The sequence below is a fragment of the Dermochelys coriacea genome, chromosome 21, assembly GCF_009764565.3.
Source record: "Dermochelys coriacea isolate rDerCor1 chromosome 21, rDerCor1.pri.v4, whole genome shotgun sequence".
NCBI classification, from domain to species: domain Eukaryota; kingdom Metazoa; phylum Chordata; order Testudines; family Dermochelyidae; genus Dermochelys; species Dermochelys coriacea.
Genome location: NC_050088.1, coordinates 2,466,425 through 2,487,807, shown reverse-complemented (window position 1 = coordinate 2,487,807; position 21,383 = coordinate 2,466,425). Strand labels below are relative to the sequence as shown.

General features: G+C 44.7%; 1 protein-coding gene and 1 long non-coding RNA gene across 6 annotated transcripts in view; one reads left to right on the top strand and one right to left on the bottom strand.

Moving 5' to 3' along the window:
- The window catches only part of CTTNBP2NL (CTTNBP2 N-terminal like), a 190,147-nt gene extending 179,213 nt beyond the window's left edge, over positions 1-10,934 (top strand). For all 4 annotated transcript variants that reach the window (XM_043500622.1, XM_038380281.2, XM_038380285.2 and 1 more), the window contains 3 exons: positions 2,834-3,064; positions 6,081-6,188; positions 7,127-10,934. In XM_043500622.1, the coding sequence (XP_043356557.1) occupies positions 2,834-3,064; positions 6,081-6,188; positions 7,127-8,596 (1,809 nt within the window). In that variant the 3' untranslated portion in view covers positions 8,597-10,934. The remainder of the gene's footprint in view (positions 1-2,833; positions 3,065-6,080; positions 6,189-7,126) is intronic.
- On the bottom strand, positions 669-20,792 carry LOC119846503. 2 transcript variants are annotated; one of them, XR_006276540.1, is made up of 5 exons: positions 20,658-20,792; positions 16,826-17,016; positions 15,534-15,606; positions 6,503-6,620; positions 669-1,305 (listed from the first exon to the last, which is right to left on the bottom strand). It is a non-coding gene; the product is annotated as an uncharacterized LOC119846503 (long non-coding RNA). The 2 variants fall into 2 exon arrangements; XR_006276539.1 differs by lacking the exon at positions 669-1,305 and having other exon boundaries at positions 5,369-6,620.
- Positions 20,793-21,383: the final 591 nt, after the last annotated feature.

The following is a 21,383-nucleotide window of genomic DNA, read 5'->3' as shown; positions in this document are numbered from 1 at the left end:
AAAAATCTAATTAAGTCAGACATTGAGTTACTTGTAAATGACCTTGTAAGCTCCTTCAAGAGACACTGGAAGACCTATTGGATCTTTGTTGTTATCAGAGCTTAAAATCAGATGCTTTTAAGTTATAAACAGTAACATAATGATGCTCACTGACTCCTTTTACAGGGTAATTTTTGTTGTCATCTTTGGGATTACTGTTCCTTCACACTTCAGCCCCTCAGATGGATAAATCTTCAGTATGTCAGTTGTCCAAATGTTGTCTGTGCAACCTTTTCAAGCTGGTGCTTGAACTTTAGTAGTTAAGCAAATGCAAGGCCACCAGAGTTTGTTACAAAGTTGAAAAAAATATTTCCTTCCTTTGTCCTCGGATGCAGAAACTGTTCATAAAAGGCCTCCTTGTTTACGTTTTCTCCACTGAGCTCTGTGTTTCTTGGAATAGTGATTCTTTCGGTATCTCTGACCTAGAGTGAGCAAATGATGTTGATTATGAGTCAAAACATGACATAATTGGTGAAGTGGAATTTCTTCTATGTAGAGAGCTTTTGTGTTCTCTGAATCTGTGCTTGGATGTGCTTCACTTTTTTCCTATACATATAACACAGAAAAGCATTGGCATTTGTTGAAACTCAAGCTATGAAATCTTTCCTTTTTGCATCCTTTCCCCTGGAGCAGGGGAAGGGTTGGGAGTATCAGTATAGTACATGAATGTTAGAAAAGGGCACATCTTTCCTTGCCAATGGTTGCATTCTGGAAGTGGTAAAGCAATAGTATCTTTTCGGCACCTCTGATACCTTGCATCCGAGGACTTTTGAGACTTTATGAATGCTAGTGAAACCTCTGCCCCCGAGAGGCAGAAGCTTTGTCAGGGTTGGTTTCAAAGTCTGCAGTTGTCCCACTTTTTCTTCTTTGTCACTGGTGGAACACACTCCCACTTGGATAAACTTAGGAGACAAACCTTATTTTGTATACGAGGGGAAGCTAGGACACAGTGAGGTGAAGAGACTTGTTCAAAGTTTCACAGCACTTCAGTGGCAGAGCCAGGAACGGAACCTAGGAGTTCAGATTCCTGATCTCCTGTTCCAGCCACGTGGTTCAGTGAATTTGACAAAACAAGCAGCTTTGACTTTGATCTGGTTTCAGTTAACATGAGTAAACTTTGGGGGTCATTTTGGGGAGAGGAGGTCCTTGGTTCTTTAGTTGAAAAGAATCCTTTTATTGATCATCTTCTTGTTTCTTTGGCATTTTAATTACAGTCAAAAGACATGGGCATTTGGAGCTGGATTTCCTTTTCATGCATGTAGCTTCCTGTTGGGGAAAGCAAAAATGGAATCAATAGCTTCAACTGATTCTAGCAGGAAGGAAAATAGAGATGGAAATTTCATGCTTTTGGGTCTGCACTTTGGCTCACTTACATACGGTTTGCAGTGTGACAGAGTTTTGTGCTTAATTTGTACTTTCAGACCCTATCCCCATGCCGCCTCTCCTCTCCCCCCACCCCTGGTACCACGTTGCCATGTATCTTGTGAAACTAGCTTCTCTTCCTATATCTTGTGGTAGGTCAGTTTTGATCTTTTAAAATGATTTGCTAGGCATGGTAATTGGTAAAATAAACGTATTCATAAATCTACACTTCATGTAAGCCATGCAGCACTCAGAAAGAAAACAAAAAAACCCCTAAAAGACTCCTCACCCCAATCCTGCTCTGTATTAACTTCAAACTATACCATGATGGATGGCATATACTGGTCCTCACCATGCTTAGTGACGAGCAAGTGGTCCCCTTTATGTAAAATTCCTATTAAAGGACTGATGGCTCCTCATTCAGGGCATGTCTTCATTAGCCATGTTAAAGCACTGCCATGGCTGTGTAGTCGTGGCACCAGCGCGGGGAGAGAGCTCTCCCACAAGGGGAGTGGCTCCCAGGGCTGAAATGTGCAGTGCTCGAAAGGGTGGTTTTTTCACACCCCAGAGCGAGAATTGCCAGTGTAGACAAGGCGTCAGTTAGAAGATGATGTGCTGGAGGCTGTCTAGCACTGGGATATTGGCGTCTCTTCTATACTGTAGGAGTAAATCCAACCCAGGTTCTAGAACGGGTTGAAACTTTCAAGTTTTTGACAAATTTTTGTGTTTTGATGGTGGGGGGGACCTAAATTTTTCAACAAAATATTGTGCTGTGCTTTGGGATTGGCTTAAAAAAAAAAGTCAAAAAATTCTGATGCGATTTCAAGCAACAATTAAGAATAAAAAAAAACTGTCATGACATTTGACTGGGGGGAAGATTTTTTGACCCAGGTCTACCAACTGCATAAGGATGTAAAGTTGTTTAAGCATTGACCGTGTGCGCTGTGGCCATTTGATAGCTTTTCATGGGTTCTGAAATAAGTTGTTTTGACTATGTCCAGGTCTCAAAGGACTAGTGCATTCGCCACAAAAACCATGACCTTTATGGGCCCCCTTGTTATCAGCATCAGCAGAGACGGCAAGGACTAAATGGGCCATGGAGGCTGCACTAATCACCCATTTAGATGTTGGTGTGCGGTCATTGTGAAGAAGCTTTCCCCAGCCTATCTATCTTATGGATTAGTAGATCTCTTTAGTCTCTGTTAACCCAGCACCTTTGATCAGGAAAAAACGTGCAATGCTAGATACTTTTATTCCTACAGTGGATAACTAGGTCTGTATCACATCTTGTTGCCAAGCAGCAGGGACAGCTACGTCTCGGAGATAAAATACAATGGGGTATTTGTTCTATCTGGAAATTGACAAATCATTTCTATATGATTCTTCAGTTACCACCTTTTAATAAATTGAAATACATATTTATATATTTCAGGCCCAGCACAGAAACACTTTCATTGAAGAACGCTATGGAAAGTACAACATCAGTGACCCATTAATGGCTCTGCAGAGAGATTTTGAGATGCTGAAGGTGGGAAATCATGGCGAAAAGCAACCAGTTTGCTCCAATCCTTTGTCTATCCTTAAAGTAGTGATGAAACATTGCAAGAATATGCAGGAAAGAATGCTCTCTCAACTAGCTGCTGCAGAAAGCAGGCACAGAAAGGTAGGTTTTAATTTCTATAGAACTCACTATAAGTAATGTACTTTTAGGAATATGTTGTTGGCTTTAGTGTGATAAAGAGTGAACGTTAAATTCCTGTAGTTGCTAAACAGTCCTACTTCGTAGCTTTAAAAAGCTTTAATTGGTCAATATTGTACAGTTAATCAGGATTGTGTATTGTGAATACAAAGGTGCATGTGCTACTGTTCTATTAATGGGAGATCTGTGGAAAATGTAGGGAGGAAATAGCTTACTCAGATTGAGGAAGTATAGTATGAACTAAACTTGGGGGAAAAAAATCCTTTCATTTTTATGTCATCACGCAGAAAGCTTTGCCAATTCACAGCAGCACTGAGCTCTCAGAGCAAACACAGCATTGAGCTATGCGTGTGAGTTAACTGAATGGTCTATATTTGCTTATTTAAAAGAGAAATATAATGGGTTGGTATGCAGCTTCTCCTTATAGACTTTTATATTACATGTACACATTTTTTCCTCCAAAAAATATTGTTTAACAAGGGCTATTTTTCATGCTATTAGGTATTTTTAATATCGCTTTAACCATCTCCCAAATTGGCATGAATGCATAGTAAAGGTACACTCAGTAAAAGTTCTGGCCACACTCTCTTTGGAGGCCCCACCTCTCCAGAGCTGCGCTTATCTGGCTTACAGTGGAAAGCTGCACAGAAGTATGAAGACAAACAAGAACTTCCACTGACCTGGACTCATTGGAATCTCACAACTCTTTAATTTATTTGCCCTTCAGTGTACTTAGTTTGCAGAGTTCAGCTTTTGGAAGGGTGTGAACCAGTTTTGTTTTGTTTGTTGTTCCTCTCCAAACAGAGTCAAACCAATATTTGCTACCAGTGTAGACACTGCAAACAGTAAAATAAGGGAAGCGGCAACAAATTAGTAGATATGAATTTTGTTGTCTGATTGCTGGTCTGAACTAAAAGCCATTATCCAAAAATGACTCCTTCTCAGCAAAGTCACTTCTTGCACTGGCCTGATTCTGTAGACCTTGCTCATAGCACTCATGCAAATAGGTCTGTTTCCTTTAGAAATAAGAGAGCGAGAGAAAAAATGGGCCCATTGTGTCTAGTTAATGATGTTGGCCTATAAGATTCAAAGTAAGTTTTTACTCCTGTATTGGCTATGAGACAGCGAGCTGGATTCTATTCTGCCTTTTACATTAATGCCACCACTGTCTAAAGCAGTTCTGATTGCAGAATATTTACATCATCAGTGTGAGAGGCAGAAAGCAACTTGACTTTTAGATCTGAGGCAGTGTGTGTAGAGAAGACATTTTGGAAGTAATCTTTGCTCAATTTACTAAGTAATTTGACATGCAAGTCATTGAAAGAATAAATACGAAACATTACTTCACTTTTTCAGCCATATATTTGGCTATAATCACTTTTTCAACCCAATTAGCCTTCCCCCTAAGGCGCACTGATATGTTTGTGCATGTCTAGAAAATGACTTTGTCAGAAGGATGGAGTAGATGCTGAGTTCTTGGTGAATGTGTTTGGGAGAACTGGAATTTTTTGGTCATGGCATACTGCAGAGTTGCAGTATCTGACTGGAAAGTTTGTATGTTGACTCTTCTTCTGAGTTAATGGAATTTCAGTTATTTTAATTCAGTGTAGAATTTGAAGGAGCTTCTTGACTGGGCCTTATAGCAGGCAGTTTTGTTTCAAGTGTTAGAACAAATTAGAGTTGTTTTGTCAAATCAGGCTTAAATATTTGTGCTGCAAGCTTCAAATCTCTCCCAGGACACAGCAAAGGTACTCCTGAGGGCATTTTGTGCCTAAAAAATGTAAAAATTCTGCACACTATTTTAAAACTCTGCAGATTTTATTTGCAAAATTAATATGGAGGCTCCAGCATGTCATTGGGGAGCACAGGCCACTGGCTGCAGGGAGGTGGGAGATCATTTTGCAGCTTCTTCCCTGGAGGACGGACTCAGCAGTGAGGCTGCACACAACCCTGACACAGCACAAGGACTGAGCCTGCCCCTCCCTGCCAGGTGCACCAGGTTTGGGCAGGATAAAAGTGTGGAGGGGTGATCCTGGTGTGCAGGGGATCTGGCTGCACTGGGCCTTGTTAGGGGGCTCTGGGTGCAACAGTAATGGGACTCATAGCTCAGTGATTTGAGCATTGGCCTGCTAAACCCAGGGTTGTGAGTTCAATCCTTGAGGGGCCATTTAGGGATCTGGGGCAAAAATTGGGGAGTGGTCCTGCTTTGAGCAGGGGCTTGGACTAGATGACCTTCTGAGGTCCCTTCCAACCCTGATATTCTATGACTCGGGGGGGGGGGGGGTCTGGCTGCATGGGCATTGGGTGGATGGTGGAGCTGCTCCCTATACAGGGATCCCTCGCCCCCTGCAGCTGAGGAGCAATAGGTGCAGGAGATTGCAGAGCTTTCTGCAGTGGGGGAAGAACTCTGGGGGTGGGTCTGACCCCACCCCAGATGCTGTGCAGGGGAAAAAGAAGTCCTGTCCTCTCCAGCTCAAGCAGCTGAGCCTGGCCCAGAGTAGCCACAGCCACCAGCCAGGTCATCCCCTGCCCCACCTCTCTGCTAACTGCCCTGGGCACCCAAAACATACTGCTGGGTTAGGTCACCTGACTGCTCTTGTGGCTTCCCTTTGTTTCCCAGTCAGAAAATAATTTTTCTGCAGGGGATATAAATTCTGCACATGCACAGTGGTGCAGGATTCCCCCAGGAGTGAAAGAGAACTGCATATCATAATGCAAATTTCCCTTGAACCACTATCTAAAAACATACTCCGGAGGCTCCTGGTTTTTGTCTTAATGACCTTTGGTGCCTGAGAGGGGATTTACTAGCCAAAACAAATTCTGTGAGGAAAATACTTTTTTAAAGCTGCACTACACATTGGAGACAAACATACAAATTATCTATTGAAGGCTAAAATAAGGGCACGTGGACAGTGGGTTTCTGAGCATGTATGGAAATGCTTTTCCATAAAAAGATGACTGAAGTGTCTGTGTTTGGAAGGTGATACTGGATCTTGAGGAAGAGAGGCAGCGGCATGCCCAGGACACTGCTGAAGGAGATGATGTCACCTACATGTTGGAGAAGGAGCGGGAGCGGCTGACTCAGCAGGTGTGTCTTGGGAGTTAATAATTACCTTCCCCACAGAAAGCTGAATGCTGTCAGAACATACAGATCTGCTTCATCACCCAGACTTAGTATAACATCTGTCTAATTGTACCTGAATCTCAAATAAACATTAAGGATCTGAGACTCTACATTTCGTGGCTTTTGTCAACCAGATATAAAATATCAGCTTTGCCCTGCCCCGTTTTCCATGTGTGAAATGGGTTACAATGTTCACAGGTTAAGAGAACTTGTTTCTGCCTTCAAACAGAAGCTCATGAAGCAGGCTGAACTTAAAGGCAAAACAATCTGAGTCCTACCCTGTGGCTTTCTGATACTTTACAGTACTGGTGCAGAACTCCCAGACTATTAGGGAGAAGAATTGGTATACTTTTGTTCAGAGAGCCACAATAATGCAGATTCATGTTACTGCTTGATCTGTAACACAAGAAGAAAAAGCTATAGCGTTAGACTTTAGACTTCCATAAACGTTTCTAAATGGCTTTGTAAAGCAGATTAAGGGGGGGGGGCGGTAGGGAGGTGGAACCAGTAAGAGAGAAACTTCTGTATGCTAGACCATTAGTGTATATTACACTAAAGGTAAACAACTGAAAATTTCCCCTCAGTGACTATATAAAGTGGTACATTTAATGCCAATGTTACATACATGTCAAGAACCGATTTGAGCTGTTAGCCATGCAAGGGTTGTTGACCTCAGACACCTAAAGTGGAACAGGAAACCATGCGTCTGTGTGTGGTGGTAGTGAGACCCTCTGTTTCTGAAAAATATAGGATTGTGAGCTCAGGTAGATGAGGAAGGCTTCTGATCTGCAGCTCTACCACATTAGTTCTTTGGGGGTATTGAAAGTTGTCTCATTTGCATATGGAGGCACATTTGGAGGCTGTTTAGTTTCTTCTGAGAACCCTTCTGTCTTCTTTTCCAGCTGGAATTTGAAAGGACCCAAGTGAAAAAATTTGAAAAAGAGCAGAAGAAGCTGTCGAGCCAGTTGGAGGAAGAGCGGGCACGCCACAAGCAGCTGTCCTCCATGCTTGTGCTGGAGTGCAAGAAAGCCACAGCCAAGGTAGTGGAAGAGGGACAGAAGGCAGGGGAGCTGAGCTTGAAACTGGAGAAAGAGAGGAGCAAAGTGAGCAAGCTGGAGGAGGAGCTGGCCTCCAAGAAGAAGCGGGGTTTGCAGATGGAGGCACAGGTGGAAAAGCAGCTCTCAGAGTTCGATATCGAAAGAGAACAGCTGAGAGCCAAGCTGAATCGAGAAGAGAACCGGACAAAAGCACTCAAGGAAGAGTTGGAGAGCCTGAAGAAAACCCTGAAAGAACTGGAGGTTCCTTGCCAGGGCACCAGCTCTCCTGAGCACTCAGAGCAAAACCCCTCAGCAATGTCCAGAGCTGTAGCACCCCAGAGCCCACTGGTGAGGTCTGTGTCTTGCCAGACAGAAAGCTCCCAGGCAGACAGACTCAATCTGGGCAGTGCAGGCATAACTGCACACATGGCCTTGCCCAGCCCTGCCACACCTACCCATCCCTATGCTAAAGCAAATGGGCACTGTGACACAGACATGCAAACAAGTGGTGAGCTAGAGCAGACAGACATAGAGAACCAGGCACCACTGAGAGAGAAGGCCGTTGGGCCAGTCCCAGAAAGTGCAGTTGAGAATGGAAGTTCCCCTGTAAGAACAGAATCTCCTGTGTATTTGATCCCACAGCTTCCTTCTGGTGGGACGTCTCTCTCTCCCAGCAGCACAGCTGCCTCATCTCTGACATCTTCTCCATGCTCGTCCCCAGTTCTGACTAAACGTTTGGTAGGAGCTTCAGGAAACAGCCCTGGTTACCAGTCATCCTATCAGGTGGGGATCAACCAACGTTTCCACGCTGCCAGACACAAATTTCAGTCCCAAGCTGATCAGGACCATCAGTCAAGTGGCTTGCAGAGCCCACCGTCAAGGGATTTGTCTCCTACCCTTGCAGACAACTCCGCTGCGAAACAGTTAGCCCGCAACACAGTCACTCAGGTTCTTTCCAGATTCACCAGTCAGCAAGGACCTATAAAGCCAGTCTCTCCGAATAGTTCGCCCTTTGGCACAGACTATCGGAATCTGGCAAACACGGCAAGTCCAAAAAGCGAGTCCAGCCCAGGCAAAGTTTCTAGCCCGCTGAGCCCATTGTCTCCTGGAATTAAATCTCCAACAATCCCTAGAGCAGAAAGGGGGAACCCTCCACCTATTCCTCCAAAGAAACCTGGCCTGGCTCAGTCCCCGGCAACTCCTACCCCACTAACCAAAACCCCTTCCCAGCCATCCTCTGTTGGGGCCACCATGGACTTGGCAAGTAGCTGCTCTAACAATGCTGTAGTAGCAAACGGTAAAGACATTGAGATACTGTTGCCAACTAATAGCTAGTCTTTAGAAAATGTGAATGTAGCATTCCATGGCTTAGCTTCCTAGAGCTAAGAGACACTGTTTTATCCACTCCATGTTATTTATTTGGGTAGTAGCAGAATGTATCTGTATAATACATCTAGTGTACCTTCTTTTTAAAAAATAGGTAGGAAATAATTTGTTGATGTATAAACCTTAACTATAGAGCTGTAAGGTAGCCTCTTAAAGGTGTCTCATGCCAGCAGTCAAATGAAACAAGGTGGGAAGAAAATTGTGCTGGGAGCTGACTAGCAAACTATAATGGGGCTGAAGCATTCATTTTAAGTTGTACAAAAATCACTTGTGCAGATTTTTATTCCAGATGAACACTGTATAAAAAGTGCCTGAACTAAGCCTGACATGAAGGTGGTTTTCTGTACAAAACAAAAAAAGGGACCATCTAACAGCAGAAACCACAGCACTCCTGTGAATCATGAATGTTTAAAAACACTTTTTTTAAATCCTTTCCAGTTGTTCTTAAATCAAGTTTGTAAACAAACAACATGCTACAGAATGAACATCTTTCAAAAGGTGACGACAGATTGGCCCCAGTTTTGCCCTTTCATGTTAGGATGTAGCTCCTGTTGACAGCTGAGGAGATGCACAAGTGCGTTAGGGTAGATTTTGGTCCTACAGTTTAGCTCTGTGAAGCCCAATCCCCTCTCTTCCACTGGAGTTGTCCAAAAACAGTGAGGGTGCTAGTTTCTTGCAGCTCATTAATTTCCCACCTAGTCTCATTGTAGGTTAAATTGCTAAAGATTCATTCCTGGTGCTTCACCTTTGATTTTAAACTTCAAGCAATCTACTGGTATGTGTAGAACTTGTGAGATAAGGATCTTGCTATTACTTGAAAAGAGAAATTGCTAGTCATTCTATACAGTAAGATGGGATCTTTACTAATAATCAAAAGCAATAACTTAAATTGCTCACTTTGTAACAATACTGTATGTCAGACTGCTAAAGGATCCTGCTAGCCTCATTGGCTGCAGCTGTGGAACCAAATTATTAACATTTATATAGATATGCATATATGTATAGATAGATGCACTGATGTACATGTTACACACAATGCATATATAAATCTTAGTCTGGTTATGTTATTGAAGTTCTCCATAATTTATAAAGAAAAAGGTAGAAATACACTTTTAAGATTATAAAACAAGACAGCAGGGTTTTTTTTTTTTAAACTTAGAAAACAATCTGCCTAACTTTTGGATGAAGACATTAAGTTCACTTTGCAACAGATTCAATAACTTCTGCCTGTGCTGTGAAGTGAAAGGCAAACTTATGCTACTCGCATTCGAATAGGACAGCATAATCTAGTGTGTGAAGATACTACAGTAATGGACACTAAATGTAACAAGATAAAACAGAGATGAGGGTTACAGTCTGGAGCCTGGAATCTAGCCCAAATGAGCGTGTATCCCAAATGCCAAGTGGCACAGATTGTGTGAGACTGATCTGAAACTTAGAAATCAGTTTTGCTGCTTGATGTCGGGCCATGTTTAACCATACTGCCTATAGCAACATGGGGCCCACATCTAGAGAAGAGTTTCCCCACAGTTATGTGCTGAATAACTAAACCAGAGGAGCAAGCACCCAACTGAACAAAGCACTTGATACTTTATTGTAGGAAAGATTCCTGCAGTGGTTGGAAGGATGCACTCTTGTATATGCTAATAGGTCTCTTCCAGCTTCAAGTCTTAATTTATAGAACAGAATTCTTGAACTGCTTTGGTAGATGGTGTCCTAGACAACCCTTTTCTCTCTCTCTCCCCCTCCCCCCCACACCCACCAGCCTACTGGGTCAGACCAAAGGCCCATTTAGCCCAATATCCTGTGTTCTCACAGGTGCCCCAGAGGGAATGAATAGAACAGTTAATCACCAAGTGATCAATTCCCAACTTCTAGCAAACGAGAGGCTAGGAACACCATCCCTGTCCATCCTGGCTAATAGCTATTGAGGGACCCATTTTCCATGAACTTATCTAGCTCTTTTTTGAATCCTGTTATGGTCTTGGCCTTCACAACATCCTCTAGCAAGGAGTTCTACAGGTTGACTGTGTGTTGAGTGAAAAAATATACTTTTGTTTGTTTTAAATCTGCTGCCTATTAATTTCATTTAGTGACCACTAATTCTTGTATTATGAGGAGTCAATACCACTTTACTCCACACCACTCACGATTTTATAGACTTCTATCATATCCCCTATACTTAGTCATCTCTTTTCCAAGCTGAAAAATGACCCGTATGATAGTCTTTGGTATAATGCAATGGAGATGGTTAGATATGTTTTTACAGACTTCTAATAAATTTATATACCAGGAGTAAGAAAAATAGTAGCACCCTATCATAGAATCATAGAATATCAGGGTTGGAAGGGACCCCAGAAGGTCATCTAGTCCAACCCCCTGCTCAAAGCAGGGCCAAGTCCCAGTTAAATCATCCCAGCCAGGGCTTTGTCAAGCCTGACCTTAAAACCTCTAAGGAAGGAGATTCTACCACCTCCCTAGGTAACGCATTCCAGTGTTTCACCACCCTCTTAGTGAAAAAGTTTTTCCTAATATCCAATCTAAACCTCCCCCATTGCAACTTGAGACCATTACTCCTCGTTCTGTCATCTGCTACCATTGAGAACAGTCTAGAGCCATCCTCTTTGAAACCCCCTTTCAGGTAGTTGAAAGCAGCTATCAAATCCCCCCTCATTCTTCTCTTCTGCAGACTAAACAATCCCAGCTCCCTCAGCCTCTCCTCATAAGTCATGTGCTCTAGACCCCTAATCATTTTCGTTGCCCTTCGTTGTACTCTTTCCAATTTATCCACATCCTTCCTGTAGTGTGGGGCCCAAAACTGGACACAGTACTCCAGATGAGGCCTCACCAGTGTCGAATAGAGGGGAACGATCACGTCCCTCGATCTGCTCGCTATGCCCCTACTTATACATCCCAAAATGCCATTGGCCTTCTTGGCAACAAGGGCACACTGCTGACTCATATCCAGCTTCTCGTCCACTGTCACCCCTAGGTCCTTTTCCGCAGAACTGCTGCCGAGCCATTCGGTCCCTAGTCTGTAGCGGTGCATTGGATTCTTCCATCCTAAGTGCAGGACCCTGCACTTATCCTTATTGAACCTCATTAGATTTCTTTTGGCCCAATCCTCCAATTTGTCTAGGTCCTTCTGTATCCTCTCCCTCCCCTCCAGCGTATCTACCACTCCTCCCAGTTTAGTATCATCCGCAAATTTGCTGAGAGTGCAATCCACACCATCCTCCAGATCATTTATGAAGATATTGAACAAAACGGGCCCCAGGACCGACCCCTGGGGCACTCCACTTGACACCGGCTGCCAACTAGACATGGAGCCATTGATCACTACCCGTTGAGCCCGACAATCTAGCCAGCTTTCTACCCACCTTATAGTGCATTCATCCAGCCCATACTTCCTTAACTTGCTGACAAGAATGCTGTGGGAGACCGTGTCAAAAGCTTTGCTAAAGTCAAGAAACAATACATCCACTGCTTTCCCTTCATCCACAGAACCAGTAATCTCATCATAAAAGGCGATTAGATTAGTCAGGCATGACCTTCCCTTGGTGAATCCATGCTGACTGTTCCTGATCACTTTCCTCTCCTCTAAGTGCTTCAGGATTGATTCTTTGAGGACCTGCTCCTATAGCAAAATAGGTAGAGACTCTTGGGAAAGCACATTTAAAATTTGATTTTACCCCAGCAAATTCTTCTCCTGATAAGAGAAACAGCTGAAAACTGAATGGATTTTAGCTAGAGTATCATTCCAACAACTGCTCTAACCTGTTTTCTTGCTTTTACCCTAATCTTAAATGGTGATACCATTTCTTTATTATATTACTCTAGAGCAAGATATATACTATAGTAAAGTTTATTTCTTAGGAAATGCACTGAATACTGTATTTCTTCTGCAATGTAATATGGGGAGGGGGAATGCAAGAGAAAATGTGTATTTTTGCTAGTAGCCTTTCAACAAAGCACAAATATTAAAATGGATTCAGCTAATCCAATAAATGTAGGGTTAGTATTTAAATTTTTGATGTAGATTCTGTGTGTGGAAGCAACTAAAACTGATTCGTGTCTGAGTTATAAGCAGACATTGCTGCAGAGCTGTCACTGGCTGAGGGGGTTATAATCAAGTGCAAAATGTATACCCTAGTATTCATTAACATTTGTAAATTTGTAAAGCCAATGTACCAAGCAGAAGTCTAATCATTTTTATAGCTGACAGCATTAAACGTGTTAAACGTTCATACTATCAATAAAGTATTTTATTTTTAAGATCTGACTGCAAGGACATTTTAAAAATTTATTCTGAGCTCTCATGGCCTATGTATCTGTATGGGGATAATCAAGCTGTCTCTTATCAATGCTTTTTTTTTTTCCCCCTACACACACTTACACAGTAACAAAAGGAAGGTGTCCTGGAGCCTCCTGCTTGTGCAGCAGGGACACTTGGAAGATTGTGGCTCCCCAAACTAAAGGTATCTTGTTGCCTAATGTACACACTATAGCAATGTTAGGTCTCCTGAAAATACTGAGCATGTCATCTTTGCATCTATTAGGCTGGCTTGATCTATATGGGTGTCATTTCTGTTCAATTCTATTAACAAATGACCAGCATATTGAAATACTTAATGCTTGCCTTAAATGCAAAAAAAGGCACTGTGAACTATGCTAATTAGACAGGTACAAAATCCATGGTTTTTCTTAGGTCATTTGGAAAGTTACACCTGGGGAAGTTATCCCTCCCTATTCATAAATCTGTTCTGCAGCATTTGGATGCTTTAGAGTCCATTTAAGTTTTACATGAAGTTGCAAGTGCCTTTTGAAATGGCAAGTTGTAAATAGGACCTTATTCAAAAGGCTAGAGTGATGGTAGGCATTGGGCTAATTTTACATTATTTACACTTAATGTTGGCTTGCAGGGCAATTTTTGTTTAAAATAAAAAGTAGGAATTAGAGGGTGGTCAGCTGTTCAGTGTTGTCTATGCAAAGCTGTGCTCTGTATCTGGCACACCACAGCACTCTACACCACAATAACCCTTCTCCTCCCCACACACAGTGCTCTGTATTAGCCAGGAATTGAACCCACGAGTCTTCATACATGCTCCTCTACAGTTGGTGCTTGTTTTTTATGCTGGCTTATTAAAAGCAGCATTTTATCATCACTTGCCTAGTGATTAAACTCTTCTCTTACAGGCTGTTGGTTCATAGCTATTTCTGCTATGACTAATGCCCAGGATTCTGGGATTTTAAAGTATTGTAGCTATGTATGTCCTCTAGCAACAGGATCTTCTGGGTGGGTTATTTTTATTAAACTAGAGGGACAAGCACACAGCTAAAGACAGTCCCTGTCCCAAACAGCTTACAACAAACAGACAATGTGTTGGATCAGTAAGTAAGTCACAACTCGTCAATGGCAGAACTGGGACTACAACCCAGCCTTATGAGTGCCAGCCCAGTGCCCTATCCCCTGGGCAATGCAGTCTCACCAGGCATGGAATACTGCTGCTCTTAGAAAGTTGTTTTAGATTCAGGGAGCATGAATTGCCAGTTACTAATGGCTCACATGTGCAAGATGAACACAGTAGCATGATCACCATTGACCAGCTGGCACCAGCTCTGCTAGATCTCCCTGCCTTATGATCCCCTTAGTTCAGCAGCTTCTGGCCTGAGTGTGCTTGGGAATGATTCTGGTGGCTGAACAGGCCAGCGATGGCCTGGTATAAATACAGCTGGGAAGCAGCAGGAATTCTGCTGGCAGTCCTTCCACTGTATTATTGCAGTGTGTTACATTAGGACAGCCTCTGCTCCTGGAGGGGGTGTCTTTCAGGTGAGATTTAAAATTAAATCCACACCCCTTGTCCCTTGCGCTAGCCCTCTAGCATTTTAGAGAAGCCTTAGAAACACTCTACATCTCTTGCTACCGCAGCAATGCTCCTGCATCTTGTAGCATGTGCAGGGCGTGAACCCAGCCTCCTGGTAAGGTTCCAGATAGAGTATTTGCATTCTGGTGACCTAAATTCCCTCTGCAGCTTCCACTGGATGAATGATTCCTTGATGCACTGAAATACAGCCCCCAGAGCAACACTACACCAATGACACTTTGCTCTCCTTTGGAATGAAAGTTGCCATTCCAGGTAATCTTTTGATATTTACAGATCACAGGCGCTAAAAAGGGCTTCTTGCTAGGCAAGTAACTGGAAGGCTGTACTGAGCCAAGGGGGAGCTATTTCTCAATCAAAGCTGCAGTGCAAACTCCTCTCCCCCCTCCCATTTCATTTAACTTGGTGACTAGTGAAGCAGTAGTACCCATCCCCGAACAGGGATTGGGCTTGACTGCATATGTACAGCCCCCAGCACAACAAAAAGATCGCCTCTGCTCCAAAGAGCTTGTGTGTTTGGGCCTTTCCTGCTACAGCTGCCCCTAGCCCAGCCTCCAGGAGTGCTCTAGAGATGCTCCTCATGTTCTCTTAGTCACTTTATCTTTGTATCAGGCCCCACTGATCAGGTTTTGAAGTGTGGGAAGCAGCTCTGTGCTCACTGTAGGCTTGGGAAACAGTTGCTCATAAGGAGTCTCCCCACATTGGCCCTGCCCCAGTACAGTTGGGCAGCAACCACTCAAGCAGGGCTATTTCCTCCCTGCAATGAGCCCCATCCTTCGTGCCAAGGCCTGGGAGGGGAGAGCCCTACCCATTCACCAGTGAGTTGCTTAATGAGCGTTTGAAACTCTCTCTCATGGGGGTGGGGCTGGGATGCTCAGGGCCCTCACCCAAGCCTGGCATGCCCACAAATCCTTTAAGCATCAAAAGCATATTGGAGTTTCATCTGCCTTCTGACATCATGTGGCTTTAAATCCAGCTGTGGAAATCAACTTAACCCAGCCTACCTTTCCTGCTGCAACACTGAGGGTGGCTCCCAGGATCCAGACCCAGCCCTTGGTTCCTGCTTGCAGCCATTTTCTGCAAGGGAAAAGCAGTGAGTAAGTTTCTGACACACAAGGCTCCTATTCATCTCCCATTTTAACTCACCCCTGGTAGCTCTGAATGGCATTGGCAGTTTCTCAAATGCAGCCACCAGGGGCTTTTTTTGCAGCCACAGCCTCCTGGGTCATGATTGGGAGGGGGGAAGCAGCAGGCCTCTCCCAAGCCACCAGCAGAGCCTGGTCCCTGCTGCCTTCTGGCACCACAGACTGCAGGAGAGTTCCCCCAGGAAGGCAGGGATTTGGGAAGTGAGGCTCAGGCTTCAGTGGGCTCCATCCCCCAGTCACAGGGGTTTGGGCTCTGCCCTCTTCCTCCCCCCCATCCAGGGCTTAGTTTGTCCCCCTGCTTGCTGGGGCTGAGTAAATCTGCTACTGTGAGAAGTGATAAATATACAAGTATCACAGTAAGTCTTACGGTAGCAGATGTACTAGCTAGCAAGTCTTAATGCTTTGCATGTTGTGCGTGTCTGTTTAGGTGCAGTAAAGAACAGAGACAACTGTCCATTTTTATTATTGAGTCTGCAAAAAACCTAAATAAATTCCAACGATTTGAATGAGTCTTTGCAGATTTGTTTTTCCTAAAGCTAATTAGGAATTTTAAGGAAAAAAAAAAGAGCGGCCACCAACAAGAGTTAGTGTATTTCTACCTTTGAAGGAATTCTTAGTGTCCACACCTCAGAAAGGGTCAGTTGTGATAGTTGTTGGCAGCCTCCACCAAGCGAGCTCCGATCAAAGAGGGGGAATTCAGACCTTCTATGGCCTGTGCTTTACCTGCTATGTGGCTCAGAAAAGCCAAGCTGGCACTGTTACCTATGTTGCAGTCCTGTGAGAGTTAGTGACCTACAGTGATTGGCGCATGAAATCAGGCTGTCTAGATAGTTTGGAAAAGATGATTGCCCAGCAGAGAGTTTTCCTGGCAAATTCCTCCCTAAATATGTGAGACTAGCTTAGCTCCCAGCCCTGCCGGAAACCTTCCTGCTTGTAGCTGAGTTTGTATCAAATTTAACAGGTCTCCAGCATGAGTTTGCAACTTGTTGTGCATCTGCAAGTAGTTTCACAAGAACTTTTTTCCTTCCCTCTATATAGGAAACTATATCTAGCATCAGCAGAAGTGCAGCTCACTTGTACCACCTTCTGGTAAAGAGAGGTAGGTTCATATGCCTTACACACAGCAAGCAACACTAATGGGAGAGGTTTACCGTTTAAGAGGTTTCCCTGTCTCTCATTAATCCTCCTCCAGGTACATGGTCATACGTTTACTAGGAAAAAGGTGCTCTTCAGGTTCAGCACAGGCCTGGAACTCAAGATCTGGGTTCAATTTCCAATTCTGCCACTGACTCCATGTGGGACTCTGGGCAGGTCACTTAATTTCTCCGTTGCGGCTCCCCATCTGAAAAAGAAAAAGCACATTTTAATTTGTCTGTCTTGTCTATTTAAGTTTAAGCTTTTTAGGACAGCAAGTCTTCAAACGAGTTGCCCAGCACCTAGCACAACGAGGCCCTGACCTTCTACTAGAAGAAAATAAATGGTTACCAAATGCAAGTCTGAATCAACTCTTCGCAATTGCAAAGCTTTCCATCTTAAAGTACTTACTGATGGAGACTGAACCTGGGTTTATAAAGTGGGATTAAGGGAGATAAGTGGGCTCATCTTTGAGGTTTAAATATTTATTTTAAATAGTCTGATCCAGTGTCTAACTGGGTTACTTGTTTCAGAGTAGCAGCCATGTTAGTCTGTATTTGCAAAAAGAAAAGGAGGACTTGTGGCACCTTAGAGGCCAACTAATTTATTTGAGCATAAGCTTTTGAGCTACAGCTCACTTCATCAGATGCATTCAGCCAGGTGCCACAAGTACTCCTTTTCTTTTTGGATTACTTGTGTGTGTTGAAGTTTACAAGGTACCTGTAGTATTACCCGGGGCAGTTTGCTCCCCTCCCTTGCCAGTCTAGGGTTGGGAATTAGAGGGTGAAAGTCTATTGCCCACATCAAAGCACCAGTCCCTTGCAGCTGACTGCAGCGCGTCAGTGGGCAGCATGCAGAGGTTACAATGTTTTGTGCCAGGTAGGTCAGGCTGTCAGTGGAGTTGGAGAGAAGTGAGGAATACAAAGGACACATGGCAGGGGGATGACAGGTGAGGCAAAGAGGCTGGGGGTGCTGACTGTCTGGAAAGAGGAGATGCCCCCTTCCTATCCAAAAAGCTAAAGGGCAAAGGGTGACTGATTTCTCCTCTAGCTATTGGTGGAGACCTCTGGATTTCCTCACACAGGCTGTGCTCAGTGACTGCTCCCACTGACTGGGGTGGGTGGGGGAGAGGAGCAGCTGCTCCAGGTTCTCAGAGAGGATCTCTGCATGGCCAGCCACCATTGTCTGGACTGTCCCCACACAGCAGTGGCTTTACTAGCCTCATGCAGAATTGGCCTCACATCACTTGTATGTGCAAATGTTGAGCTGCTGACTGGCATGGTACAAGGGGGGTGCTCATGGAAAGCAGCTGGAGCCAAGGGCAGCTTGCCCGAGGACACCTGTACCCTCACTGAAGGAAATGGAGACTTACCACCATCTTTAATAGGAGATGGTTTGGACCCACTGGGAGTGCATGTGGGCCTGCAAGTGGCTTTGTAATTGGTTGCTTTACCAGAACAGTCAGTGAGATCACTCTGGAAAAGCCCTATAGCAATGAAACCCATGGAGTAACAGGAGACTTAAGATCCTCTTGTCTGATAGGAGGCTACAGGAGAGCTGGTTAGGCTGCCTAGGGAAAGTGACCATTCTCTAATAGAGGACTTTTCCAGAAGGCCAGGATTGAATGGCCATGGAAAGAGGGCTCCCTCCTGCTCGGAGTCTGGCCAAGTGGAGACCTACAGGAGCACGGAGGCTGCCCTCCAGTGTCCCTGGCTCCCAGGTGGGCACTGTTTCAGGAAGGACCCTATGAGAGGGACAGTGAGGTTTCTGTAATGCAGGGTCTTTCCCCTCCCTCTAGGAGGCCTGCACAGCTGGACTCGTTCCATCAATGGCCTCTGAGAGGAAAGATCAAGAAAAGTTTTTCAAAACTCTCCAAACCTTCCCACAGAGACAAGTCATTCTGGGGTGAGATCAAAGGTTTGTTAGCCCACATAGGGTGACCACTACAGCCCTATCACAAAGGTAGTCAAGTAGGCCACTCCCAATGAGTGCCAGTCAAATCTATTCTCTAGTCCCTTCTAGGGACTTGTGTCTATAGATCTTGGTGTAGACATAACTAATCCTGCCCAGCGTATACACAGTTACTACCACGTCATCCCTGCATCTCACAGCACTTCCCACAGGAAGTTAGGTGGCATCACCACAGGACACACCCCACAGTTCATTCAAGACAGGAAGTGCCACATACCAGACCCAACTGAAACACGAAGTGGAACTTAGATGAGGAGAACCCAGTCACTCCAGTGGTCAACACCACTTAGACTATTGGTCATCACTGAATAACCCACTAGCTTGTTGGCAAAAGTTCTCATTGTAACTAGCCAAGTAAGCAGCCTCCAGTGCTCCTGGCTGTCATCCTAGAGCATGGACTTAAATCAGTATTGGACATTCAGTCAGTGACCCTCTGCCACACCCCTCCTCCCTCTTCTCTTTGGAGATCTCCCATCCTAGTACTGAACAGGGCAGATGCTGCTTAGCTTCTGTGAGCTGATGTAGCTCATGGAGCTACGGTTCAAGCCATGCTAATGATGCAGCTAGTAACATATGGTTCCCCCCCCTCCCCCCCACACACACACACCCATAACAGTTCATTTATTTTTGTTGTGTCTTGACATGTTCCTAGAGCCTCCACTAGAGCCCAGTATTTCCATAAGGAATAACAGTCCTGATGCTAATTGTCCATCCTTTCTCGGAACTGCGTCTGGTCAGGATGTCCTGCAGCACAAACTGCACTATGCTCTTTTGGGGACAAAAGACCAAAGAGGTTGGAGGAGCTTAAACTTTAAAAGAGGATCTTGTTACACTGAGCCTTGGTTCTAGGCTGGATTCAGCTGCCACAATGGTGTTTGGTACCAACTGGTGCACAGAATGGACTGGTCCCAGCCTGCCTGCTGCAGACGCCAGCCCAGCCTGTGCATCTCCAATGCAGTCTGGTTAGACTAGGATATAAAATGCTACTGCAGAGAATTAGCTACCCTGGATCAAATTGCTTCCTCTCCAATGTAATAGTTTAGAGCCAGGCCCCTTAGCTAGGCTGGTCCCCTGCTCCCTCAGCAAGTGCAGGATTGGGCCCCAAGAGCGGTTTCCCAGTATTTGCTCAGTCTTGTTTGATATACACCTTCCCCTACTTCAGGGGATCAGGCCATGTTCTAACACAGCGGTTCTCAAACTTTTGTACTGGTGACCCCTTTCACACAGGGAGCCTCTGAGCACAACCCCCATTCTAAATCAAGAACTTTTTTTATATTTAACACCATTATAAATGCTGGAGGCAAAGCAGGGTTTGGGGTGGAGGCTGATGCACGCAACCCCCCCTCCCCCCATGTAATAACCTCATGATCCCCTGAGGGCTCCCAACCCCCAGTTTGAGAACCCCTCTTGTAACACCAAACCCTGGTTGGACACCCTGGTTCTGCTGCCGTTAACCTTCCTATAGGAAATATTCTTGACTTTCCTCTCCTTGTTGGCCTACCCTGGAAGCCACATTCTGCAGAGCACAAAGCAGCCACTCATTTTAGGAGAGGGGATACACTGAAATGGCTGTGTGATGGAAGCCAAGCAACAGAGCACAAAGCAGCCACAGCTCTGGGGAGAAAAATCCAAGCAACCCAGTGCTGCTTGTTAAAGTTTGCATTAAGGCTTTATATTTCAATAGCTCTTTACTGCTTCCTAACCTCTATTCCTTATCTGTTGTGGCAAATGGCTGATCCAATTGGAGGGGTCCCACACTTTTCCTTGGTGTTGTGGATCAGGGCACCATTGCCCCAACAGCTCTGCTAGGGGAGAAAAGGGACCTGGGTCCACCCCCTATTCTAGGTCCCAGCCCCTTCAGCTTTACAGTCTTCTTACCCTCTTTCCCCTTGAGCAGGGTTTCTCTCAATCCTCTGTACAGGCAGGGTTTCCCTCCCCTAGTACTCCTCTCCTCCAGTCAATAACACTGCTTCTCCAAATTACAGCCAGCTCTCCTTCCCTTCTCTGGGCTGGCTGAAGCAGGGGGTTTTTATTAGGTCTCTGGCAGGGCTTAATTGGCTCCAGGTGCTCTAATTAACCTGTAGTAAGTCACCTCTCCTCAGTCCACAGGGACTAAGACTCTGATCATCTTGGGGCTTGCACCCACCCACCTCTCAGGCTTTCCAATAAGGCCCACTTCCCGATAGGATCGCTCTCCTGCTGCCCTCTGGCCCTGCTGTATTACACTGTGCTTGTGTATGCACCTTCAGAGAGGGTCCCTCTGCAAAGTGCCCTGCAAACCACTAGCTTTGCATCAGTGTCACTGATAACAAAAGCAGAACTGCGTTCATTCGCTTTGTGCGTGCCAGTCTCCAAATAAATATTGACAAACACCATGGAGAAGCAAAAATTGAGATCCCTGCTTTCACCTCCCACAAGGCAACAGACACAACTGTCCCTTTAACTCCATGGTTCTAAACCAGGGGTACCCGTACCCCTTGAGGTACTCAGAGGTCTTTCTGGGGGTACATCAACTCATCTAGATATTTATCTAGTTTTACAACAGGCTACATAAAAAGCACTAGCGAAGTCAGTACAAACTACAATTTCATGCAGACAATGACT